The sequence below is a fragment of the Lacerta agilis genome, chromosome 4, assembly GCF_009819535.1.
Source record: "Lacerta agilis isolate rLacAgi1 chromosome 4, rLacAgi1.pri, whole genome shotgun sequence".
In the NCBI taxonomy this organism is placed as follows: Eukaryota; Metazoa; Chordata; class Lepidosauria; order Squamata; family Lacertidae; genus Lacerta; species Lacerta agilis.
Genome location: NC_046315.1, coordinates 90,563,157 through 90,589,325, shown reverse-complemented (window position 1 = coordinate 90,589,325; position 26,169 = coordinate 90,563,157). Strand labels below are relative to the sequence as shown.

General features: G+C 43.8%; 1 protein-coding gene across 4 annotated transcripts in view; it reads left to right on the top strand.

Moving 5' to 3' along the window:
- The first annotated feature begins 257 nt into the window (after window positions 1–257).
- The window catches only part of SCEL (sciellin), a 54,115-nt gene continuing 28,203 nt past the window's right edge, over window positions 258–26,169 (top strand). For 3 of the 4 annotated variants that reach the window (XM_033147921.1, XM_033147920.1, XM_033147918.1), the window contains exons 1-6: window positions 259–495; window positions 14,386–14,458; window positions 17,406–17,523; window positions 20,540–20,602; window positions 21,349–21,417; window positions 25,476–25,544. In XM_033147921.1, the coding sequence (XP_033003812.1) occupies window positions 14,416–14,458; window positions 17,406–17,523; window positions 20,540–20,602; window positions 21,349–21,417; window positions 25,476–25,544 (362 nt within the window). In that variant the 5' untranslated portion in view covers window positions 259–495; window positions 14,386–14,415. Of the gene's footprint in view, window positions 496–14,385; window positions 14,459–17,405; window positions 17,524–20,539; window positions 20,603–21,348; window positions 21,418–25,475; window positions 25,545–26,169 lie in introns of all 4 variants that reach the window. The other variant, XM_033147919.1, reaches the window with a different exon arrangement.

Sequence of the window (26,169 nt, the reverse complement as noted above, 5' to 3'; positions counted from 1 at the left end):
TTCAGCCAATAGACATGGGACTGCAGTGTGTAAATTTCTCAGGTTACGGCCCTGAAGATTCCTCACATGCTTGGCAGGGTTTTTTGTTTTTTTAACTTTTCAACTTCCAACTTCCAACTAAAGTGATAGGTCTATTGCACAGTGACAACTGCCTTGTTGTTTTTTGGGGATTAGGCACCAGTAACAAAAATGTATTGTTATTATTAGCAACCTGTGAGTTTTTTGGCTGTCTGTCGCTGCATCACAGGAGAGAATGGAGCAGACTAAAGTACAAAAATATGCCAGTGGATTTTAACTGGGTTGGTATTTGTGCAAGGTGAACTCCCTCTTCTGCACCTCCTTTCTCCTCCCTGAATGAGTCAGCCTCTGGTAGAGAAGCCTCCAAGCTGTTAAGACTCTCAGATGGAGGACGATCCTGCTCTTCTGTAAACTGAACTGCATAACAGAGACCACTGGGTGCCGGGTTCTGGACCTTTTCATTCATGGTTTGAAGAGGTAAGCATGGATTTTAATATATACTGGGAATTGTTACAGGCCAAACGCTTCCAGTGAGTTTGGACCTACAGCAGCCAACTTCACAGTTTTGAGGACTGGTTTTATTATTATTTCACCACGTTCCTGCTTCATATACAGGTACCTCTGTATAATCTGATGGAACCTCTGAAAGGCTACACAAAAGCTGGGGTGTCAAAACCACTTTAGAAAACTTGCTTGTTCAAATGATTCTCTAATTTGTAGTTGTTTGCTTAAACGATAGCTCTAGTGTGCACTCACCCTGGAAGGAAAATGGTTTAATCTTTTTATCTATTTTTACACATGGAAGATGGTGGAAGGAGTAACATTTTACGCATGTTAATCTTATGTGCATTGTGGTGGAAATGTACCAGTATGTTCCTTTCATAGGAAGGGCATTAGAAACCAGACATGTCTTTAAAAACAAAGTAGGAAATAAATTGGGTGGATGGCAGGGATTAAAAATTCTGTTTTATTGCAAGTATGTAGCAGATCTTTGAAGGAAGGTGTTTTGCTTTGTTTTCTTCAAAATAACAAAGAAGTTTCAAGTTGTACAAAATGTTCCACCGTGCAGAAACAATTTACATTTGAAGCACTGGAGCGTTTGAAGGAAAACAAATTCACACAAATCAAAATTTTGTCATCTTTAACTAGCTGATTTCAGGCTATGTACAATTTTAAAGATTAATTTCTTTCAAGGCAGAATCTTCTCCACCCAAATCTTGTAAAACCAGTTCCAGAAGCTTGCTTTGCTATGAATAGACAAGTGATTTCAGCATTACACTTTTGTACTGGGTCGTTAAACCTTCCCTTTTGTATTTGTAATCTCCCATGACTGAGATAATGATGATCATATTTTACTAAATAAGTCATTTCTTAAGTGCAAAGCAGAATACATGTCTGCCTGCAAAAATGCTATTTAGGGTGTGAAACTTGTGAGATGAGATTGAAGCCTGATGATCAGTTTGGTTTCTAAAACATGCATGTAGTTAACTGCCATTTTAACTTAATCTAATTAACTGTGTGCCCTGAAGACCTACAACCTGTCACTACAACCTGTCACTACACTTGCCTCTGATGACTGTAGGTGGCCCAGATTCATTTAACCATAGAGTTGGAGGGTTCTTTGGTAGACTAGTACAGTCTGCTTGAGGATGATGATGATGATGATGAAGAGTTTGGATTTGATATCCCGCTTTATCACTACCCGAAGGAGTCTCAAAGCGGCTAACATTCTCCTTTCCCTTCCTCCCCCACAACAAACACTCTGTGAGGTGAGTGGGGCTGAGAGACTTCAAAGAAGTGTGACCAGCCCAAGGTCATCCAGCAGCTGCATGTGGAGGAGCGGAGATGCCAACCCTGTTCACCAGATTACGAGTCTACCGCTCTTAACCACTACACCACACTGAAGGAAGTTCAGAGATATAGCAGCTCTAGCAGATGGTTATTTAGTTTCATGACTATTTGCCCACCACCATGATGAGCTGAATTCAGCTTTTAACACACCAATGCAAAGGAGACCCTAACTGTATTTATGGTTATGCTGAGAAGCTTTTTGCTGAGAAGGTTTTGTTTCTGTTTCCTCTATTTAACTGTTCTGCATAAATGGTGTTTCAGCTCCCATAGTATTAACTACAGTGGTACCTCGGGTTACATACACTTCAGGTTACATACGCTTCAGGTTACAGACTCCGCTAACCCAGATGTTTCTCCCATGCAAACATCTCCCATCCATCCATCTATCTATCCATCCACATACACTCAACACCAACATTATTCCCATTCATCCACCCATTCTCTTGTCCTCTCTCATCCATTTACACAAATGCCACACACATGCAGGCATGCAGCCAAGCATGCACACCATTCATCAGCAAGCCACTCATTCCCTTTCTCACACAGGGCAGCACCTAGAACATCACTGAGAAGGTTGTTCTAGCTCTGGTGGTCCGTAACTGATCTCTTCTCTTTCTCCTGGCACATGTGAAGCATGTCAGGGACTGGCTTGATGAAGAAGAGTGATGGGAGCCTGCCTCCCAAGAGCAACACCTTAGAGCCCGGAGTCTGGTGGTGGGACACTGAGGAGCTGTCAGCGGAAGGGACGAGCTGGGAGCTGATAGAAGCAGGAGAATTGTGCCTGAGGGAACCAAAGGGACCAAGGATTTTGACAGTATTTTTTCCTCACAACAGATCTGGGCTGAGCTGACTTATTGTGGGACGGTATCAGTGATTTATTTGAATAGTGAGAACTTAGAATCTCCACAAGTTTAAGCAGGGATAAAATAAAGGCAGCTGTAATGCTGCTAATTGTCTATAGTGAACCTCTTTTTTGTTTTTTTTGTTTTTAATGTTGCCCCCTGCAATTAACCCCTATTTTGTGTGTGTGGTGATTTTGTCATCCACCACAATTCTGAAACAAAAGTTATTTTCTCAGTGCTACAGGAAACTATCCTTAATTTGTTAAGGTGTGGATTCTGGAGCCTGGGGCACAGCGAGAAATTAAATCTTGTGGAGTCACAGGATAATAGGTAAAATAAAGATGGGAGAATTAGGCCAGGGTGAGATTGTTTGTAGACCTGTGATAAAGAACAAGGAGCACAAAGTTTACAACCCAACATTAGCAACTGTTCACACGCCTGTCTCTCCTTCCCCAGGAGCCTGGTTATTTAGTTCACATAGACAGCTGAGGTACCATTTGGGAAATCAACTTGGTGCAATATGGTCCATCATGTATGGTAGCTGGACAGCAGCTAGAACTTGAGGATAGGGAAAGCCTTGTTGGCTAAAAGGAAAAGTCCTGTCCGGAGCTGTGAAGGGCTACACACAGGAACAACGCATAACGATAGGGGTGTGTTGTAGGAGCAGCAAAAACGATTTGAGGCACACTTGAGCTTACCTAGGAACTATGGTACTTATACAGTATAAATATCTTTTCCACATTTGAGCATTATTTAGCTCAGGGATAGGCAAACTAAGGCCCGGGGCCGGATGCGGCCCAATCGCCTTCTCAATCCGGCCCACAGACGGTCCGGGAATCAGCGTGTTTTTACATGAGTAGAATGTGTCCTTTTATTTAAAATGCATCTCTGGGTTATTTGTAGGGCATAGGAATTCAGTCAGTTTTTTTCCACATGGTCTGAGGGATGGTGGACCAGCCCACGGCTGAAACAGGTTGCTGACCCCGATTTAGCTGTTGATCCATCCCCCCCCATTCAATGGCAGAGGAAGCCTCTTTGCTGCCCAGAGCGGCGGCGTGGAGGCACCCCCCTGGGGGCGGGGCACGACGCGTGCGTTGTAACGTCACGGCGCACGTCGGATGTGGCATGGAGGCGAGGGGCGGGCCAGCGAAGAGGGGCATCACGCCAGCAAAAAGCATGACGCCCCTCCTCGCTGGCCCCTCCCCCTCGCCTCCATGCCGCAGCTCCGCAGGCCAGCCAGCGCCGAAAAAAGCCGCTGAAAGGGGGGGGAGGAAAGCAAAGCAGGCGCTTTCAAGCTTTCCTTTTCCTTTTAAAAACCAGCCAAGCGAGGTTTTGGAGGCGCCAATTGCGGAGGAATGGCCCCGCCCCAAGTGTCACCCACTCGGGCGGTACCTGGGGCAGACCGCCCCCTATGCCCCCCCCTTGCTACGCCCCTGCCCCCATTCAAATTAGACTGGAGTACTCCACCCCTGAATGCATTTGAATTTGTATATGAAGAACATCTTTGATGTTGTCCATTAATACACATAGGAATTCCCTATTGTGTTTGTTCCCACCTTCTAATTTGTTGATTATATTATACTGATTAAGACCAACAGAGCATGCATTCAGATAAATAACCAACAAATTCTCCACCCAGGAAGTGTGAGACAAAATAATACACAGTCTCAGGCAATTGTGAATTCTCAGCACACACCTTTGAAGTTTTCTGGTTTTGTGCAAGGGGTCTCCTAGCAGCCCTCAGCGCCCTTAAAGGACTACAGTTTCTTTGTGGAAAAGATATAACCAGCAAACTGGTATAAGACTGCTTAAAATGTACAGTGTGGGTGCGGCAAAGACTGAGCTGTGGATGTGACAAGACTATATTTGTTTTTAAAATTTCAGGAATTATATCTAAGTTTGCTAACACGTACAAGCTAGCATGTCTAATGTTTTTGTGGTCAGTCACTGAGATCAGGATGCTGGACTAGATGGGTCATTGGCCTGATCTAGCAGGTTCTTCTTAAGTTCTTATGCGCAAATGTTATGCAAATCCTCATTTGCCCTCCTTTTTTAGGTGATGCATTTCCCTTTTTTATTATTATGCTTAAGTGGTCACCCTATTAAATTTTTCCTGCCAGACTACAGATTGATTATTAGACGGAGGCCATTTCCAGAAGCATCTGCATGGTAAACATAGCTTCCCCAGGGTCCTTATTTCACCTACGTGCCTTTTCCTTTAGTTCCATGGCAATTTTGGAGCCAGTCTTGCGCTCCTCACATGTGAAATACCTTTTGCACCCCTCCTTGACGCCAGCTCATCCCCCCCCCAAGCCATCATTCCTTTAGTAATCACCACGCCCAATTACCACACTCCCTTGCCCAAACAGGATGGAGTTATCAAAACTAAAAGTAAGCATGCGTGGATTAAAACACACACACCCCATGACAGCAGCACAAAAATGCACCTGCCCTTCATCATTTTTTCAGCTGTTGAGGGCTGGTGTTGTAAGCTTATTCACATCACGATGACTTGGAGATGGGAGTCCACCCAAGACTGTTTGCTATTTTGGGTTCATGTTTGTTTGTCAGCCGGATACAAGGGTGCGTGTTGCAGAGCTGTCATATTGTGAGTACCCCGGTGTATGCTGAAACTATGACTCACCAGCGTGCGACAAACAGGTGAAGTAGTGGCCAAATAATCGGTGGTCACTGGTGTACATGCGGTAGATCGATCAGACAGTGCATCTGCAGAATAACTCTCAGCTTGGGATGAAGAGAAAGGGATAAATGAACTTGGGAGCTTAATCTTACAGAGAGCAATGAGCTAAACCAAACCATGAGTTGTCTAAGCAGGAGACCATAGCCTCATAAATAACAGTTATCAAATGTGGATAAAACAAATCTATTGCAGTGAAATCAAAGCCTATCTTTAGCTAGCCAGACAACTGGCCTTATTATCAAATAGATCTGTGCCGGTTTCTTTTTGTCCGTGATAAAAACGGATGGATTTTGCCACCAGATCAAATTACTTTTCTGACTTCTTGTAACCAAATGTTTAAATTACATAGTACCAGGGTGGATAAAAAGCAATGATTTTGTAAAAAATAAAAAAAAAAAATAAAAATCGATATTTTTTTTAAATTTAAATCGGATTTTTTAAAAATAAAATGCTTTTTGGGGAAAATATATTACCATCCAAAGGTTATTCAATCATGAAATAAAGATTAGTTTTTTTAATTATGTAGAATAAGGCTGTATATGTCTAATTTTTTTGGTAAATAAATTCCATTAATCCATTCACAATGTCATTTATGCTCTTCCAGAGGTTTTGTATGATTATTGGGCAGTTTCTCTGCTTACAAGATATTATCACAGATGCTTGGTTTCAGTTCTCAAAACTGAATTTGTCTCAGCAGAGATCACATGCCTCTTCTTCACAGCAAAAATGTTATAACATGAACAGAGTTGAGAAAAAGACCTTAATCCTATTGTTCTACAAACCTATGAATACAGAATCAACCCCTTCAGTGTTAAGTTTCAAGAAGTTCAGTGAATAGAATAGAAACAATATTTTTCTGATTGTTTGGAGTGGATTGGATCTAATAAATCTATTTAAATTATTATTAAGGTACTGATTATTTTTCTCCTTCCTAAATACAACAGAAAAGTTGTCCAAATATGAATGATTAACCTATTGAACTGGGGATAAAAAAAAACTAATATGAAAAGTTGTTATTCTAAAAATCTTCATCTACTTGCATATTAAAGTTAAACCAGCAAGAATTTGTCTTTATGTAGAAAACTGTGATTTAAATCAAGCCTTACTGACTAGTTTGATTTAAATCAAATCCACCCTGCATAGTACATGTGAAAAAGGAGACCCCAGTGGTGGGAAAGCAGGTGGAGCAGGGGAGGTGCTTAACCCCTTCCATATCAGCCGTTTTTTTAACACTCCAATATGTGCTCCAAGTTACTTTTTTGATTGTTTGAAGAAGCATTTGTTGCTTCTAGGGTCTAAAAATTCAAATCAGCATATGAAATCCAGACCTTCCCATCCATTTACTTTCTAGGGTTGCCAGGTCACAAGGCTGCAGTCACAATTTGTACTGTTCTCCAGCCTTCCCAGAAGCATTTTTATTGTATTTTTTGAAATTGCAATGCAAATTTAACATCCCAAGACATCTGGCAGATATGCATTGTTTGATTTCAAATCTTCCCACCATGAGCTAGAGCTCAGAGGAATATTGGCCCGAGGGGCTGTAACTACAGCATTTTCAAGCTGCATGCTGAAAAAACATTAGTTGGGTCTCCTTTGGGAAAATTAAAATAAGAGCAAGTGAGAAGGAAATGGGTTTTTTGTTTGTTTCAACTTTAGCCACTAAAATTACCAAAACAATTGTGTGTGGGGGGGGGTGCCATTATTTTTGCTTCCCTCACCCATCCCTCATTTATTTTAAAACACCCAGACAAGTCAACGGGAATTATATACCAAATGTCTTATTATACGCTGGCTTGAAAACTGAAATTGATAGCATGCATCGTTTAAGATGTCCTGTATACTAGAAAGGTTTGACAACAGGGCAAAAGTGAGTAAAATGCTTGCACTGTGGCCCAGAACAAGCAAATCCATAACTTGGGAGGGAATCTGGGGTTGTGGGAGCTGTTTGTTTGCCTCTTCACACACTTGATAATAGCTTTGGGAGGTTTTTAAAGTTGACATGAATGTCCTTCCTTCCTTCCTTCCTTTAGAAAAGTATTTACATGAGACTTCATAAAGTATCAGGGTAGTGCCACATTGCAAACATTTAAAAGCAGCACAGAGTGATTGATCTTTTTTAAAGGACTGGCTCCTCAGGGGCAGGGGCGTACCCAGGATCAAAACTAGGGGGGGGCAAGCCATGGTCGCCCCCCCCCCCGTTTTCCCAGAGTTGTCGACCTTTTGGCTGGTGGGGTGGCATGACATGGGCCCAGGACTCCCGTGATGCAGGGGGCAATAACCAGAGGCGTAGTAAGGTTAGGTGCAGGGGCATCTTAAGCATATCCGGCACCAGAGTACAAAGATCCCTCCGGAGGGCGCCTCCCATTTCCCACATCCAGTGGCGGAGTAAGGCTCCGCGGTACCCGGGGCGGCAAAGGAAACGCCCCGGGGGCGGGGCGTCGTGACATCACATTGTGACGTCATGACGCTCCGCCCCCAGGGCGTTTCCGGGGGTGCCGGCGCCGCTTCTGCAGCCCTCTTTTAAGCCGAAGAGCTCGCTTTTAAGCTCTCCGGCTCAAAAGGAGGCTGTGGAAGCGGCGATCCGATGACAGGGTGCGCCTGCGCGTGCAGGTGCACTCCGTCGTCGGGCCGTGCGCTGCCGCTCCCAGGGTGACGGAGGGAGCGGCAGCGCGTGGGAATGGTGGGAGGGGCTGCCTCTTGTCCCCCCCACGTGCCGCCGTTCGCTCCGTTGTCCCAGGAGCAGCAGCACCGCACACACCGTGCGCTGCTGCTCCCGGGGGGACGGAGCCAGCGGCAGCGCGTGGGGCTGACAAGCGCCGGCCCCTCCTGCCACTCCCCACGCTGCCGGTCACCCCGGGAGCAGCAGCGCTGCACGGACGGGGTGCTCCCTCGGCCGTGCGCTGTTGCTCCTGGGGTGACGGAGGGAGCGGCAGCGCTTGGGAATGGCGGGAGGGGCTGCCGCTTGTCACCCCCATGCGCCGCCGGTCGCCCCGGGAGCAACAGCGCACGGCCGAGGGAGCACCCCATCCGTGCAGCGCTGCTGCTCCTGGGGTGACCGGCGTTGCCTGGGGAGTGGCGGGAGGGGCGCCGCTTGTCGCCCCCACCCGCCGCTTGTGGCCCCTGTCGCCCGGGGGCGTACCGCCCCCACCGCACCCCCCTAGCGACGCCCCTGCCCACATCATACATTCAACACACATTTAAAGCACATGATTTCACCCAGAGAATCCTGGAAACTGTAGCTTCCCACTCACAGAGCTACAGTTCCCAGGATTCTCTAGAGGAAGTCACGTGCTTTAAATGTGTGGTCTACTCTAGAACTGGCGCCAGCGGCTGAACATCTGCTTGACATGCGGAAGGTCCCTGGTTCGGTCCCTGACATATCCAGGTATGCTGGAATAGGACTGCATAAAAATCCCAGAGGGCTGTTGTCAGTCAGTGTAGACACCATGGAGCTAGGTAGGCCAGTGATACAACTCTGGTTAAGTTATCCCTCTATAAAAGTAATATTTCATTTCCTCAGGTCATGTGTCCCTTGTTAAACTGGCAGAAAAGGAGGGGCCCCACCCATTTTTTGCACCTGTCCTGCCCACCACTAGTATGCCACCCCTGAGAAATGGCCCTTCATGGAAAAGGTTACCCATTCCTGGTTTAAACTACCTTGATATGTTTTATGAGTAAAAGTAATCCTAGCTTCATTCCAGAATTACAGTATCTGATGTTTACATAAACATTTTGGAAACAGATTTGTCAGGGGTTGGCTTCATAATTTCTCAAACTTTTTGGAGTCCTCTGTCCATAGGAAGCCCAAGTGAGCCAGTAGTATTTACTCAAGTTTGCTTGGCATTCTTCTTCCTCACTTACTGGAAAATTAAGTGTCTTCCTTGTATTTTTGAAGTAAAAGGTAAAACGTAAAGGACCCATGGACAGATTAAGTCCAGACAATGGCGACTCTGGGGTTGCGGCGCTCATCTCGCTCTATAGGCCGAGGGAGCCAGTGTTTGTCCGCAGACAGCTTCCGGGTCATGTGGACAGCATGACTAAGCCGCTTCTGGCGAACCAGAGCAGCGCACAGAAACACTGTTTACCTATTTAACTACTTGCACTTTGACGTGTTTTCGAACCGCTAGGTTGGCAGGAGCATGAAAAAAAATGGATTAAGCAAATAAGAGAGCCAGGGAAGTATAGCAGTTAAGAATGTTGGGCTAGGTCGGACCTGAGGGAGGCCCAGGTTCAAATCCCCACTCAGCCAAGAAGCTCATTGCATGACCTTGGACCAGTTGTCCTCTCTCAACCTTGCCAACCTTGCAAAGTTGTTACAAAGATGAAAAGAAAATCATGTTTACTTCCTTGGACACCTTGGGGGAAATGGAGGAGTATAAATGTAGTAAGTAAAGAAAACAAGCAAACAAACAAACAAATAAATATGGACTGTGTTACTGGAAAGCTACTTTTCCCCAAGTCAAACCATCTAGCTCAGTACTGCATACACTGACTGGCAGCAGCTTTCCAGGGTTTCAGGCAGGGGAGATTCTTAGCCGTACATGCAGATGCCAGGGAGGAAAACTTGGGTGCAAGGTGTTCTAACCACTTAAGGGGATGACCCTCCCCTTAAGACATAGATACATTGGAAGCCACATTATGCAAAATCAAACTCTTGGTCCATCTAGCTCAGTATTGCCCACACTGACTGGCAGTGGCTCTTCAGGAGTCTTTCCCACTTCCCAGCCCTAACTAGAGATGCCAAAGATTGAACCTGGGACCTTCTGCATCAAAGCAGATGCTCTGCCACAGAGCTATGACTCCGCCCCCTGCTTTATTTGCAGATTAAATAAATAGCTGGAATGTTGGGAATTAGAAAAAATGAAACAACCAGTTATTCCCAGCCTAGCTGGTGGGGGGGGGCACTCCAGCCATCCTTAGGGCCATTTGCCCCTCTACCCGCATTACCCAATTCCCCCTTCCCTACCTGGCTGACTGGGGAGTGGGTTCCACTCTGCCAAGGGGTGACACAACAGAGGTTGGCACCCTCTTCCAACAGAGCCAAGTTTGCTCATCTAGTCTTCTCTTGTTTCCCCCACCTAGCATGGACCTGGGCTGGGAGGGATGAGATGGAGCTTTACTTCCCTCCTTTGATTCCAGGTTGTTGGGAGGGGGGTGTTTCCCCCAATGCATTGCCTTTTTAACCCTTCTCTGGCCCCTTCAGCCACAGATTCCTATGAAGGTCACTATGTAGCATCTTGGTCAATGCTGAGGTTCATGGACAGGAATTTTGAAGTCGTTTTTATATCTTGCAAACCCCGTTCTGCCCTGTTATGCCTTGTTCCTGCCCTGCCACTGTTCCACCTGTTTTGCCTTTTTCCAGGTCCAAAAGGATCTATGAGTTGGCAATTGCCTGAAATGGTCTCCGGCTGTACAGTTTCACAATATGAGTATTTATTATCATCGCCAGCCCACATTTTATTATTTTCACAATATGAGTATTTATGATCATCGCCAGCCCACCTGGGAAATCCTTCCCAGGAAAGTAACATTTTTAAATGCAGTGAGAAATTCATTAAAAAAAATTTTAAAATTCCTTCCAGTAGCACCTTAGAGACCAACTGAGTTTGTTCTTGGTATGAGCTTTCGTGTGCATGCACACTTCTTCAGATACACTGAAAAAGAAGTCACCAGACTTGAATGCAAACTTGATAAAGACTTGAAGGCAGGAAAGTGGAAAACAAAGGGTTAAATGCTGCTGGGCAAAACAGCAACTAAGGAACAGGGAGAAGCCACAAAAAGGAGGGTCTTAACAACAAGGTGGTTTTAACACAGCAAAAGCAGGGAGGAGCTGAACAACAGTAATTGCTAGCGGCAGGTAAAAGGACACTGCGAAACACCAACCCAGGAGATATTTTTGCTAGCGGTAGAAAAGCAGGGATTTTAAACAGCTCAGAAAAAGGGGGACAGAGGGAAACACGAACTTCAGAGCAGTAAAGTAACTTTAAAAGGGGCGAACCAGAGGAGTTGGGGTGAAGGAATGACAGACAACACAACGCCAGGAACAGGCAAGCCCTCCAAACGTGTTAATATTCCCAGAACACCGGGAGGGAGGGAGGCTGAGGGAGGCGTGAGAGGGAAGAGCGACGCTGACGCAGTGAGCAGAGCCCAGCAGCCCGCCGCTGTGAGCGCGCTCCTCCTTTGCCTCCGGGAGCTGCCTTGGGCAAGGGGGGGGGCAAAGGGAGGAACTTGGGCGGCAGGGACAGCAGCCTCCTTCTCCGCTCCTCTCCTCCTGCCCCGCTTCTTCCTCAGCCTAAATGGACGCGCCGGGCAGCCCGGGATGCGGCTCCTCTTGCCCGGCGCCGATCATTTTTGCTGGGGGGGGGGGCAGCTGGCTTCTAGGGGGGGGCAGCTGCCCCCGCCTGCCCCCCCTTCGGTACGCCCATGCTCAGGGGGAAAAAAATTAAACAACAGCACAGGCATGACAGTATTAACAATTATGGAAGAGACTCCTAAACATCAAAAGCGAAGTGCAAATGCAAAATGAAATCCAAATTTGCAACATGGAGCCTTTAATTTATATGTTGGCATACCAAAGAGTGTCAACAGTCTGTGAAGGTGGAGTCTTGCAATGAAAGCTTTGCCATGGCCGAATGCTTATAAAAACAAAATTCCTCTAATTCAGATAGCATGGATAAAATAAAAAGCAGCCACAATGAGCATTCAGCACCTTTCTTGTTGCTTTTAAATTGATCAAGCACACTTTAGAATGGCAGTAGCTACTGAAACAACATAAGCCCAAAGCCAAAAATCAACTATCCCCACCCCGTCCCCAACAAAGCTTATCTGATAGTATAAAAAAGGTGGTTACTAGGAAATATTCAATGTTGGCATAATGCCCAGTGAGCATTTCAAAACAATTTCTTACAGAAGGCTTGAACATTTTTGTTGTTGTTGGGTGAGAAGAAAAGCTTCCTGTCATATGTTCTGCCTATTACACTTTGCCAATGAATATGACATACGGTAAATTGAAAGGGCAAGGGTGTTACTAATATTTTCATGATCAACAAGTAGAATTCTGAAGCTTATGCAGACAGGTATAAAGTAATAGGTGTGGCAGGACCAAGGTTTTTGGCCTCAGTCTGATACTGTTTTCAGACTCATTTATTAAATACTTGTTTTAAAGGGCCTGAACAATGTGATCCACCAAGCCAGTTGCTACCTACTGACCTGAGTGCACTGCTAGATGCTCAGAAATAGCCTTGGTGTCACATTCTCCAGCAAGCATTAAAAACAGGAGATGTGGTGTTCTCCCGTAGGTTGATGATCTGCAGTCAGCTTGACGAGTCACAATTGTTCAGGCCTGTTGTTCAATGCCTCGGTTGTTACAATACTCGTGACAGCAAACAATTTAAACTTTTCTCCTTTCTTTTGAAAAAAAGAATCAACTGGAATCACTTGGCTGGAACTGGTGGATGAGTCTATCTCTCGTGCCCCTTTATCTTGCTGCAGAACACCCTGGGAATTGAACAAAAAACATGGTGTTGTGTGGCACCTTCTGATCAGTGTACTGGCATTTGCTGTGTTTCCTGTGGAGGAATTGGAACTATCCAACTGTCTTAGGGACTCAACTCCAGATTTGTGTAGGGTTTGCCCCTTAGCTGTTTCTTCTACCGACCATGTCCTGCAAGGCAGTACAGTGGTACCTAGGTTGAAGAACAGTTTAGTTTATGAACAACTTGGATTAAGAACGCTGCAAACCCGGAAGTAGGTGTTTTGGTTTGTGAACTTTGCCTTGGAAGCAGACCATGTTCCACTTCCTGTTGAGTGTATTCCATTTGTAAACTGAGTCCCCCGCTGCTATGGGAAAGCACGCCTTGGTTTAAGAATGCTTCGGTTTAAGAACGGACTTCCGGAACGGATTAAGTTCATAAACCAAGGTACCACTGTAGAGGTTTAGGATCAGGGTTTGCCTTCTCCTAGGTGGGCTACCTTCCCAGGTTGACGAGCCTCATCTGCCCAGGTGGAAAGTAGTGCTTGATTTTAAATTTAATAATGTTGCAGTCACTATATCCAAGCAGTGTGTGAGCGATTACGTTGAATATATACTCTCTTCTCCTGTTTTTGTGCTTGTTCTATGGCACAGTCATTTATTGTATCTAAAAAACTGGTTTGGTTTTGTCATTAGTACCAAAACTTACATGTACCCAGCCAGTTGGAGGGAAGTTGAAGCCAACCATTATTTATTTAATTTGATACTTTAGCTCGTTCCCTTCTTTCCCTTACTAAAAATTGCCACCAGACTTTTAGTTAGCGGTGGTCATGCATAAGGCATAGAAGCTCCCAAGTGCTTGTTTAGTTGTGTGGTCAGGAATCAGACAGCAGAGGGTCTCTGCTGACTAGTCTAAAGTAGAGCAAATAAGGAATACCAGCTTTAAAAGACAACAGAAGCTGCTGAGAAGGGTGCCTCCTGTCTGAAGAAGAAATGTCAGCAAGCCAATATCGAAACCTCTCTTACAGCAGCTGATTGCTCTGTATGTTGGTGAAAAGGAGTCTCTCCCATTCCTGCACATCTCAGAGAAGAGCCCATTCATATTCTTGAATTTGAGGCCTGTGTGAACTGACAGCTTAAGTGAGGACTTGGGGTCCTTGCTTGAGATGTATTGGGTTGTGGCTAGTCAAAATGTCAATGTGTAACTCCAGGTTTGAATCAGAGACAATATTCCACTGAATACCAGCTGCTTTGAGCAACAACAGGAAAGGGCTATTGGCCGATGGGCCACTGTGGGAAACAGGATACTTGGCTAAATAGCCTGACCCATCAGGATTCTTCTTATATTTAGTTATATGAAAGCTGGCATCTGGAAAGTGAGGCTGAGGAAGACCTGTAGTCTCATTTTTTTAGCCTGCCATTTATGTCTTTTGCCTGATTGGGTCTCCTCCCACCCACCCATCGCCCCATACTTAATCTCTCATATTTTTACTTTCTTTCAGTGCACCATAAAGAAAACACCTCTGGACAAAATGACAACCTTCACTGTGGGAAAACCGTCCCCTAACAAAAGTGGTAACTTGGTGTCACTCTTTCTGTTGTGGTTCTGTTGAGTTAGTCAAGGGGTTGGGGAAAATAACATTGCCGCCTCTTTTTAAAGTGTCAAACCAACAGATTGGCAAAACATCTTCCAACCCTTTGCATTTTGTGTCAGCTGTACTTCAAATTTAACTACATGCTGATTAGCCCTTGTTGTTTGTTTGTTTGTTTGTTTGTTTGTTTGTTTTGGTTATGCTATGATGTCCCAGTTTGAGTTTCAAACTGGTATTGAGATCAGTTCAGATGGCTGCCATTATGCCTCTACTTGAATTGGCGCAAGTGGTTCTAGAACCCTCACTGAACACAGTTGGGCTTCCTTTTGAGCAAAAGTGCATAAGATTGTGCTGTCAGTGTCTTGCATTCAGCCAGAGGCACCTCACAAATGCAATATAATCATTTTTAAAAAAAATTATCAAGCAAAAGCAGAAGAATCATTATTTGCATCAGCCACTAGCCATAGCAATAAAATAAAATACAATAAAATGTACTGAATATCAAGCTTTTGCTGACAACAGTACATATGTGCACAGCTGCAAACTGGAAGAAAGCAAACGTTTCAACTCAACTCGACAAGGCTGTATATTGTCCCCCTGCTTATTTAACTTATATGCAGAATTCATCATGCGAAAGGCTGGACTGGATGAATCCCAAACCGGAATTAAGATTGCCGGAAAAAATATCAACAACCTCAGATATGCTGATGATACTACCTTGATGGCAGAAAGTGAGGAGGAATTAAAGAACCTTTTAATGAGGGTGAAAGAGGAGAGCGCAAAATATGGTCTGAAGCTCAACATCAAAAAAACTAAGATCTTGGCCACTGGTCCCATCACCTTCTGGCATATAGAAGGGGAAGAAATGGAGGCAGTGAGAGATTTCACTTTCTTGGGTTCCATGATCACTGCAGATGGTGACAGCAGTCACGAAATTAGAAGACGCCTGCTTCTTGGGAGAAAAGCAATGACAAACCTAGACAGCATCCTAAAAAGCAAAGACATCACCTTGCCGACAAAGGTCCGTATAGTTAAAGCTATGGTTTTCCCAGTAGTAATGTACGGAAGTGAGAGCTGGACCATAAAGAAGGCTGATCGCCGAAGAATTGATGCTTTTGAATTATGGTGCTGGAGGAGACTCTTGAGAGTCCCATGGACTGCAAGAAGATCAAACCTATCCATTCTCAATGAAATCAGCCCTGAGTGCTCACTAGAAGGACAGATCCTGAAGTTGAGGCTCCAGTACTTTGGCCACCTCATGAGAAGAGAAGACTCCCTAGAAAAGACCCTGATGTTGGGAAAGATGGAGGGCACAAGGAGAAGGGGACGACAGAGGATGAGATGGTTGGACAGTGTTCTCGAAGCTACTAACATGAGTTTGGCCAAACTGCGAGAGGCAGTGAAGGATAGGTGTGCCTGGCGTGCTCTGGTCCATGGGGTCACGAAGAGTCGGACACGACTGAACGACTGAACAACAACAACAAAGCTTTAATAAAATCTTATGGTGGGGGGAACTAGCTCAGAGAGGTTTCAAGGAATATGGCAAGCGTGTGAACAGACTTTGAGTGCAATCCTGTACACAGTTAACTGGAAGTAAGCCCCACTATGTGGGACGCGGGGTGGCGCTGTGGTCTAAACCACTGAGCCTAGGGCTTGCCGATCAGAAGGTCAGCGGTTTGAATCCGCACAACGGGGTGAGCTCCCTTTGCTCGGTCCCAGCTCCTGCCAACCTAGCAGTTCAAAAGCACATCAAAGTGCAAGTAGATAAATAAGTACCGCTCTGGCGGGAAGGTAAATGGCATTTCCGTGCACTGCTCTGGTTCACCAGAAGCGGCTTAGTCATGCTGGCCACATGACCCAGAAGCTGTCTGCGGACAAACGCCGGCTCCCTTGGCCTATAGAGCAAGATGAGCGCCGCAACCCCAGAGTCAGACATGACTGGACCTAACGTTCGGGGTACCTTTAAGTCCCATTGTACTCAGTGAGATTTACTTCTGAGTAGATCTGCAGTAAATAATAAGATGAATTTGGAGTTTTAGATATGGTGGCCTCTTATATTATACTGGATGGGATGTGTTTATAGGTTGTTGTTTTTTTATATTGATTCTTATTTTTGTATTATGTTGTATGGCACTTTGGATGGGATTCACCTAATGGGGCCCATAAGTGGAAGCCATGTGCAAGTACTTCCACTTGTGTCATGGGGATTTCCTCTTCCCTCTCCCCACACCCCCATGCTCCCCCAGTTGGTCCTAAGGGAGAGGTGGCAGAGCCCCCAGAACAGTGCGTGGGGGGGGGAGAAAAAGGGGCACAGTCCCATTAGCCAAGTCGAAATGCTTGCACACTTGCACAGATATAACATTTGTCATGGCTTGACATTGAATTCTACCCTGTTTGGAAGCATTTATGGAGGAAGACAATGGGGGGGGGGACGAGTTTGCTGAAAATTGGGTTGTTTTTAATTATGCGTTGGAAAGATAACATCATGCTGTTGATCAACATGCTAAGCCTATAGGACTGCATCCTTAGGGCAAACCCTGGTATAGTTTGGCAAGAGATTTCACATGCAGCAGGCTCTGATCCTATGCAAACCTGCCTGGTAGAAAAGCTCACTGCTCAATGGAGCTTGTGTCTCAGTAGAAATGTTCAGGGTTGCACTGTAGGTACGGTATTTCTAGCAAAATAGTTAATAGTTGTGTGACATGTAGGCAATAGTCTACCACCCTGATTTCAGCTTTGAGGTTTATCTGGGAACTTTCCCAGTGCCACACTCCTCCTCTTAATTTCTTTTTTAAGATAGATATTTTATTAGAAACTGTAGCACATATCAATGAAATCTGCAAAGTGAACAGTGTTGCAGCTCTCCATATATTTGATGAAAAATTACATTTGTTATGTAATTTCTAGTTTTCTTGTCTGTGCACTAATAGATACGAAGAATGCTTCCATTGCAATGAAGAGTAGACAACAAGTTATTAATGAGGTCAACAAGAAGAGGACTCTGTTACAAGATAACAGCTGGATAAAGAAAAGACCTGAGGAGGAAAAGTAAGGGGGTGGAAACACATTTTGGCTTCTTTCTTGTTGTGATCTACTAATCCAAACATGGCCCAGCAGCTTGGTATTGTGGCCTGCCAAGAGGCTTGCCGTAGACAAACTTCATGTTTTGTAGTCCTCAAAAGGCACATCAACACTTCCCGCTAGGTCTTGCCACCCTGAGGCAGTTGTGGAAACTGAAGGTCTCTGCCTTCCCATAGCTGCCCAAGTCTCCTCCTGTCCAGGGTTCCCTCCAAGCAATTTGAGACTGCACCTGCATGCCTGCCTTTGCTCCTACTTCTTGCCTCTCCTGGTCCTGGGAGACCAGGAAGGAGGGGAGCTTGTTGCAGCAGGAGTGGGAGACACCCTGGCTTCTTCACCAGCCTTACTCATCTCTGCCTCTTGACCTCTCTGCTTCTGCATTTCTCTCTGCCGCAGATTCTCCCTGCTCACTAAAACCTGTTACCTCTTCAGCTTCCAACATCTCCTCCTCCCAGTCTCTCTTCTCCCTCTGATCATTCACCATTGTCCCACCCCCAATCTGAAGCCTTCTTCCCTTGGCTGTTCCCCAGCTAGTGCCTCCCACCATTCCTCTGCTGCCAACCAGTACATGACATCCTGCCTCTGAAAAAGAGTTTCTAATGATCAGTCATGTTTAATAACCACTACTGGATTGATGCTCCATGAATTTGTCTACCAGCCCACCTTTTCCTCAGTTGTATCTTTGAATGATCTTTGAATCTTTGGCCCTAGACCAAGAATGGGGAACCTGTGGCCTGCCAGATGTTGTTGGACTGCTGTCCTCACTTTTCCTGAATGTTGGTCCCTGCCCCAGACCAACAAGTTCTTGCTAAATGACACAGAAAGGAGTTGGCTGCTACAGTAGTTGGGGCAGCCAGTTTACTTCTTCTGAGATCCTTGCCTGTGCCTGCAGCTCTTGATGCAGCCATCAGCTTCAGAGAGAGGAGGGATAGAAGGCAGGCCACTAAGGCGTGTGTATCTGTGGTTTTATGTGTTAATCTTAATAAAACTTCTCCCAGGGCTAGGCGCTGTAGATCAAAGGATAAGATCAAAGTACTGCAGTAGATGTTTAAATTAAACACAGGTAGCACAAGAGATAGAAGAGATAGAAAGATTAAAAATGCTTTAGAGAAAGCTTGTAGTATGTAGCATATTGCCAAGGCATGCAGATGTCAGAGTTTCACTCCAAATGGCAGGGCACTTAACACTTAAAACAAAACAGTAAAAGTAGGAGAGGTCTGGGATGCATCTGTAAAGTCTTCCTTGTCCAGACAACATCTGTTGCATCCAATCTATTGCATATCCAATGGTGAGTTTGTGCATTTCAAACTGTGTTCCAGGGAACCCTAGGGTGCCTCTTAAATTCTCCAGGCATTCCTCAATGATAAGATCAGTACAGACAAACAAGCTTACCTGAAAGACGGCTAGCTCACAACTACCCATATTCTAAAGAATATCTGAAGAAGTGTGCATGCACACGAAAGCTCATACCAAGAACAAACTTAGTTGGTCTCTAAGGTGCTACTGGAAGGAATTTTTTATTTTATTTTGTCATATTCTAAAGCACATTCTCTGTTAACATAGTGTAATGGTGAGGTCCAACTATCCTGGTCAGTACCTTGCATGAACTGACTATGGACAGTATACACTTCCCAGAATCCTCTGCTCTGCCCATATATACTACAGCTACAATATTATAATCAACAACTGCTAAAATTCCTCCTTTGATGCAACTGCTAAATATAGTCAATAGAATCAACATATTTATTAAATATGTTGAAATGATCACCTTTGTTGTCTCTCAAATCTGGAACAGAATTTTGTTCCATACTCGTTTTTTAAGCAAACCGACCTAATTCGCACCTCCCAGGCAAATACATGGATTAGAAGATAATTATCCTTCAGATTTTGCACATTCCCAAAGTTTCTTAGCTCAAAAAATAATAATACCAAAATGGGGTAGGGGTGTGGATTGCACATGCATATGTTTAGTAATGCATTTATTGAAATAATGCATATTTAAATGAGTATTTTGTGATAGCACAAATTTGCAAATTAATGTGAAAATGGGATGGAATGGATTTATAAATGACCACATGCAAAACCAACAGAGACAGGAAACAGACTGACTGACCCATGTATTCCAAATCTGGACATTGTAGATGCAGGAGTTCTAGGGCAGATGTGCAGCATTCCTTTGACCAACAAATCTGACTGGAAGGGGTTCCCTCAAGTTTTGAAAGTTCAAAAACTACTGGTTTTGCTTTCGTAATGGAACAATAGGGCTTATGGCCATCTAGTTTATATTAGTCAGAAGGTGAGAGCTGAAAGGAATCAAACAGTATTTTGCAGAAGAATTATCTGTAGAGCAAGGAAAAAGTTCAGCAAACAAAGCCTGATGTTTAAAGTACTGTATGTGAACTTTGCCACACATGTTGGCATTGGGTCCTTCCATATTTAACTCAAGATGAAGGTCTTAACTCCATTATAAGAATAAATATTTTGTGCTCTGTAATTTATTTGTATTACATTAATAACTTGAAAGTCAAGAAAGCTCAATAGCTCCATGATTTGTGCATTGTAGCTGCAGAATTATAACTTCCAAGAAGTCATAAGGATAGCTATATAAAATCTGAGTGTATGTTCATATGCTGTAGCTTCAGTGTGTGTGTGTGTGTGTGTGTGTGCGTGCGTGTGCACGCACACATGGTGAAAGGTTTATAGCAATTTATAGACCAGAAAGGATCCACACTCATTCATAAATCATTGTGAAAAAATGAGGAGCTGCATCTGAACAGCTGCCCAAGGCTTTTATCTGATTACATTACCAATATATGCTACATTTAGAAGTAGAATCAGTCGGAAAGTGTATGGCCCCTTGAGTATTTTCCCTTTATCAGCCTCTTCCTACATTGACACACTTCCTTGAACAGGGCCTTCAGACAGCATCATTAGTTTATAGGCACTATATAAATGAAAATAATACGAAATATTTGGTTTATTGCAGCGCTGATGAAAACTATGGCAGAGTGGTCCTTAATCAATACAAGTCACAAGATGGTTTACACAGGTACAGTAGCCTATTAATCTCTATAAGTTTCCTCCATTTTTTCCAAACTATGGAAATATATGCAAGCTATGGTTGTTTGTTCTCATTAATAACCTATAGCAGGGCTGAAGAACTTGAGATCTTCTAGATGTCGTTGTAACTCACATCAGTCCTGATCATTGGCAATGCTGGTTGGGACAGATAGGAGTTGGAGTCTGACATCTGGAGAATTTACTTTATTGTTTAAGCAAAACAATATTCCCCTTGCAAATTACATATATTGAATTCTACATTTCAAGTTAAAAATGTGCTGGATCTACTCACTGCTTTTAAAAAGGAGGGCAGAAGATGGAAAATGGATTTGTAATACGTGATAACTCCAACATATTTTTGAAGAGATACATAACATAATTAGACCCATGTTAAATTGGACAAGACAGCTGTGAAAGGATATTGACTATTGAGGATATTACCATGTATTCACATGATACTAGATTCTCTGGAAGTGTGAAGATAATTTCTCAACTTTTTTCGTTCAATTTAGCCAAGAGAATCAAAATATTTATTAAATATCTTGAAATGATCTCCTCAACTGCGATATTGGAATATTTCAATTTATTTCTTATCTCAAAAGATCAGTTGTTAAATTGCAGAGGTTAATCATCTGACAGATCTAATTTGGATACTTTGGTGACTGTAAATCTTCTTTAAAGTCATTACTATCCCTCAGTTACTATGATTAATTAATTAATCTTTCTTAATGTCAGGAGCACAGATGAAAAGGATGATCAAAAAGCTTTGCTCAGCCGATACAGATCTGATACAACTTTAGACAGGTAAGAGTTTTATATAGATGGCTTTATTGTTTTGTATTATAAAGTTTGGATGCTCTCGGGCTTTTGTACATGGCTACAAAATCCTGCTACACTTACAATTAATTCAGATATTATTACTGTGTTGTGGGGAGAATAGTGTTTTGGATAGCTGAGACCTGGATTCAGACTTCCCCATACAACCATGAAACTCATCTAGTTGCCTTTACAAAGTTGTTGTCACATAGCCTAAAATACCTCACAAGAATAAAATGATATCATTTTATGTACCCAGGGCTCTTTTGAAGAAGGGTGGGGTACACATTTGATAATTAAATTGAATATCTGCCTTAAGACAGTGAAGGGGAACCTGTGGCCTTTCACATGTTGCTGGCTACAACTCCCATCACCCCCGACTATTGGCCTGGCTAGGTGAGGCTGATGCAAGTTGGAGTCCTGCAGCATCTGCAGAGCCACAGGTTTCCCATTCTTGCCTTAAGAGATGCTTTGGCTTGGATCCTAACAACTGTTCTCCTCTTGGAATGGGACTTTCCCACCTAACAATGCTCGTGGAATTCAATCTTTGTTAATTTTTATTCAGCAGAGGTGGCTAACCTGTGGGATGCATATGGCCGCCTAAGAGAGTTTTTATGCCCTTCCCCCAAGTCTCCCCAAAGTTGTCATAAACTGACTGTTCTTATGGGTCCCCCGCTGTGAGTCATAATGCTAAAATGTATTTTTGGGGGGACTCCCCCAATATTATTTGTTACTTAATTTAATTTTAAAATTAATTTGAAAAAATACTGACTGCTCCCATAGGTCCCCTACAAAGCTGTTGTGGCCCTCCAATTAATAAATTAATGATATTAATAATAACAATAAATATGCAGTATGGCAAAATACCCCAGACACAAAGCAGTATATAATACAGTCATACCTTGGACCACAAACGCCTTGAGAGTCGAACGTTTTGGCTCCCAAACGCCGCAAACCCAGAAATTACTGTTCCGGTTTGCGAACGTTCTTTGGAACCCAAATGTCCGATGGGGCTCTACATATTAGCAGAGAACCTGGCATGGTACTGACTTTTTTAGTAATAGCTTTATATTTATTGTAACACAGTGCCATTCTGCCTGAGGCGTGTAACAGGAGCCACCTCCTCTCATCCACTGTTGCCATTGCACTCCCCCTTCCCCTTCCTATACTCCCTGCCTCGCTCTGCAAAAGGGCCAAGAGGGTCCTTCCTCTGAGTGAGGCACTCGGCTGGGTGAGAGCCATATTTTGAGTTTAGATTTTCACCTCAACAGAACTTCTAGCTACCACAGCAAGGCCCGGCATGCCTTGCTTTGAAGATGGACCCCCCCTCAAAGCCCATTCTCAGATTGAGGCAGGTTGGAGGAGATCAGCCTCACATAATTTTCACAGAAATCCATTTTGCCGTGAGGGAAGTGGGGGCGGGGGCAAGAAGTCACCGTGTTGCTGTTCTCCCACGTCCGTCACCTGAGGCAATAGTCTCATTCTGTTTCAGTGGGATGGCCCTGTGGTAACATGTAGCTCAGCCTTTAATAAAAGTCTGTCTGAAAAGAGAAAGTTGGATGAGTTGGATACCCTTGGTTGGTTCATTATAGACAGTGAAATTTCAGTATATAGTCATAATCATAGTAAGACATCGAGTGAGTCAATTGACAACCACTAGTTTCTACAGCGAATGCTACCCTGGATACAATAAAATCATATTACAAAGACCAGCTCAGATTGTCCTTTACTTTATTGCTTACACAGTCTCTCTGGGCATATCAGATATAACTAGATGATGGGCAAGATGGTAAATTACAGAGCTCTTGTGAATTCCAGAGATCTTTGGGATTCCTGTGTGTCTTGTAACAACCCTCAGGACTTTTCTTAATGACATTCCTCTTCAAAACCAGCCTGCTGCCTTCACAGCAAGCATTTTCTCTCAAGAGGGATGTGGTCATGTGTTCACTGATGATGAAACATGTTATGTACTGAGTTCCTTGTGTCCCGGAGCTGAAGACTGGATACACGGTGCGAGGCAGCGATGCGGCAGGCGGCGGTGCTGCATGTGTCAGTCAGCTCAGCGCTATCCCATCCTCGTCGCCAGTGAAATATACTTGGAGTCAAGTGTGGATTTCATGCTCTTTATTCAGCTCATTGTAGCGAGGAATGCAGTTCCCCCAAAACATCTGCTTTATATACACTATTTACACAATGGGACCCACGTGATTGGCTAATTCTGGGATACTCCTGTATGCCAATCAGGTTGCGGATTCACTTCCACCTGGAGCTGGATTGGGTGGTTCCTGCGGACCAATCAGACTGCTGCATTCTGGATCCTATTGTTCTAGGACCAATCAGACTGCTGCATTTTGGATCCCATTCAACTCAGTACATAACAAAACATCAACTAGGTTTCCTCGACTAGGTGCAGCAACCTCCTCTACCCTACAATACTCTAGGAAGAAGTGATATAGAGAAAACCTATTCCTCAAACTTTCCTCAAACCCATATGGGGACATAACAGTCAAATAAAAGGCGTTTTTGAGTAAAATCCCGCTTCATAGGTCCAAAGGTCATAGGATGCAAAATGCTCGCTCAGCTTACGGTTTTGTAGCAGAACAATTGTTTTGGGAGCCCTGATATGCCCCCAGATCTGTTGCATTGCCTACATATTGTGGGAATGTTCAGGGTGGCAGGAGAGGATATATTGTTTATTAATATCCTTCCTAACCTGCGCTAGCAAGTTCCTTTACTTAACAGAGTGCATTCCCCTTTATACAGCAGAAAACTAGTTGCAAACTTGTGTGAGTTTCTTAAAACAATACACAATTCAATCTGGCTTGTCCAGATTGAAATGTGTTCTAATTTTTTCCTAGTAAGACCCCTTGAATCCCTCCTAAAAGAATAAAAACACCACAGTAGTATTCATAAGCAATAAAAAGAAAGTTTACTCACAATCAGGCAGAGCACAGTGTGATCCCTGAAGGCAAGGCTTTAGGCTTAAAGTTACAAGCATATACAAACAGATTTACCCCATATGTGGGTTGACCTAGTGACTGCAGTTAGCAGTCCAGGAAGTTGGCAGGATGAAATGAAGATGGAAAAGAGAGCGAGAGAAAGTGGCAGTATGCCTTGTCCTTTTACCAGGTCTGGAAAGGTCACGCCCACCTCTAGTCACATGCAAGGAAGGATGCTCCAGGTCAGGAGGAACAGGAAGTTTCGACCGGCTGGACCAAACATTCCCTTGCATGTCCACTCTAGGAAAACAAGGAATGCTGTACTTGACTGCTCTCAGTGGATTACATCCCACACATATTGCTCAATCTTCAGCATGAGATCCTTCAGAAGCACCACTTTGTGGCAGATATAAATGGCATTGCTACCTTAAATGGTTAATTCAGCTCTGACAGCAGGAGCCTTCCATTTAAGTGGAAGTCAGGAAAAGGTTTTCCAGCAGTGACTTTGAAATCCATAAAGGCCAGGAAAGGGCTTGTGCTTTTTCTTTAATGTAAATCTAATGGCTTAATGAAATCAATGGTAAGCACAGCTACCCTGGCCTCCTTGGTTTGATGCAATGGCTGCGCTCCACAAGGAATTATACACAATGGGCAACTTCAAATCATATTGATCTCCAGAAACACTTGGGGGGCAGTGAGCAACAATATATAGGGAGTGACAATGGGCTGTTTTGACTGAAGATGCATTTTAGATCTTTATTAAGGGGCTTCTCAAAGGATTTGCTGTTTTTCACTACTCGTTTAAAAAAGAGTGTGTAATAGTCTCTGGACATTTAATAATTCATTGGTTTTCTAAGACTTAATTAAAACACTCTTTCAGCAAGCCCAAAAACTTTTTAAAACTAATAAGCACTAACGTTATATTGAGTCAGCTAGTATGCTGTTCTCATTATCACTGTAGACGTGTGTGCAGAAGCTACGGGAAGCTTTTTCTGCCTTGCTAGGAAATATTAGAAGTTGACATTTTAATTCAGGCAATATCTTTCTTTCTTTTTAAGAAAAGCATATTTCTACTGTTGGTGAAAACTCATTTTGCTATTTATTTAGGATTCCTGGCAACAGTGATGCTGACAAAGCAAATAAGCTTCCCACCTTGGATGGCAAGCCAAGTAGCAGGTATGTGTAAGCCATGCTTCATAGTCATCCGTTTAGGGTGCACATCAGGTTTAGTACAAATCAAATGGGTGGATCTTTATAGGAATCCGTCCTTCCTGGGAGCCACTGGTGCTGGTGTGGGAACTAGCAGATCATGTACTTTACTGTAGCTCTAGGATACAGATCTTCAAAAGTTATTGATATACCATTGGAGCTGGTCATGGAGGAAGCCTTAAGGGTGAATCACACCTTGTGTAAGAGCAACAACTCTTGATTCTAAGCATCACTTGTCAGTGCTTTGTACACAAACCACAGTGGCCTCATTCAGATCGAATGTTTTATTGTTAGAATAGAAGCCCAAGCAAGCAGTCCACCCCGCTCTCCTCTTTTAGTGCAGATGTGAGGAGTAAAAAACAAAAAACAAACAAACCTTTACTTCTGTTTTTGATTAAGCACAGTTTGTCGTGCCTAACCATGGAAAAAGTAAATAGAAAATTCTTTCCAGTAGCACCTTAGAGACCAACTGAGTTTGTTCTTGGTATGAGCTTTCGTGTGCATGCACACTTCTTCAGATACACACGGCTACCCACCTGTAACATGGAAAAAGTAGTTACCCAGTATCCTTAAGTATGGTTAACTGAAATGA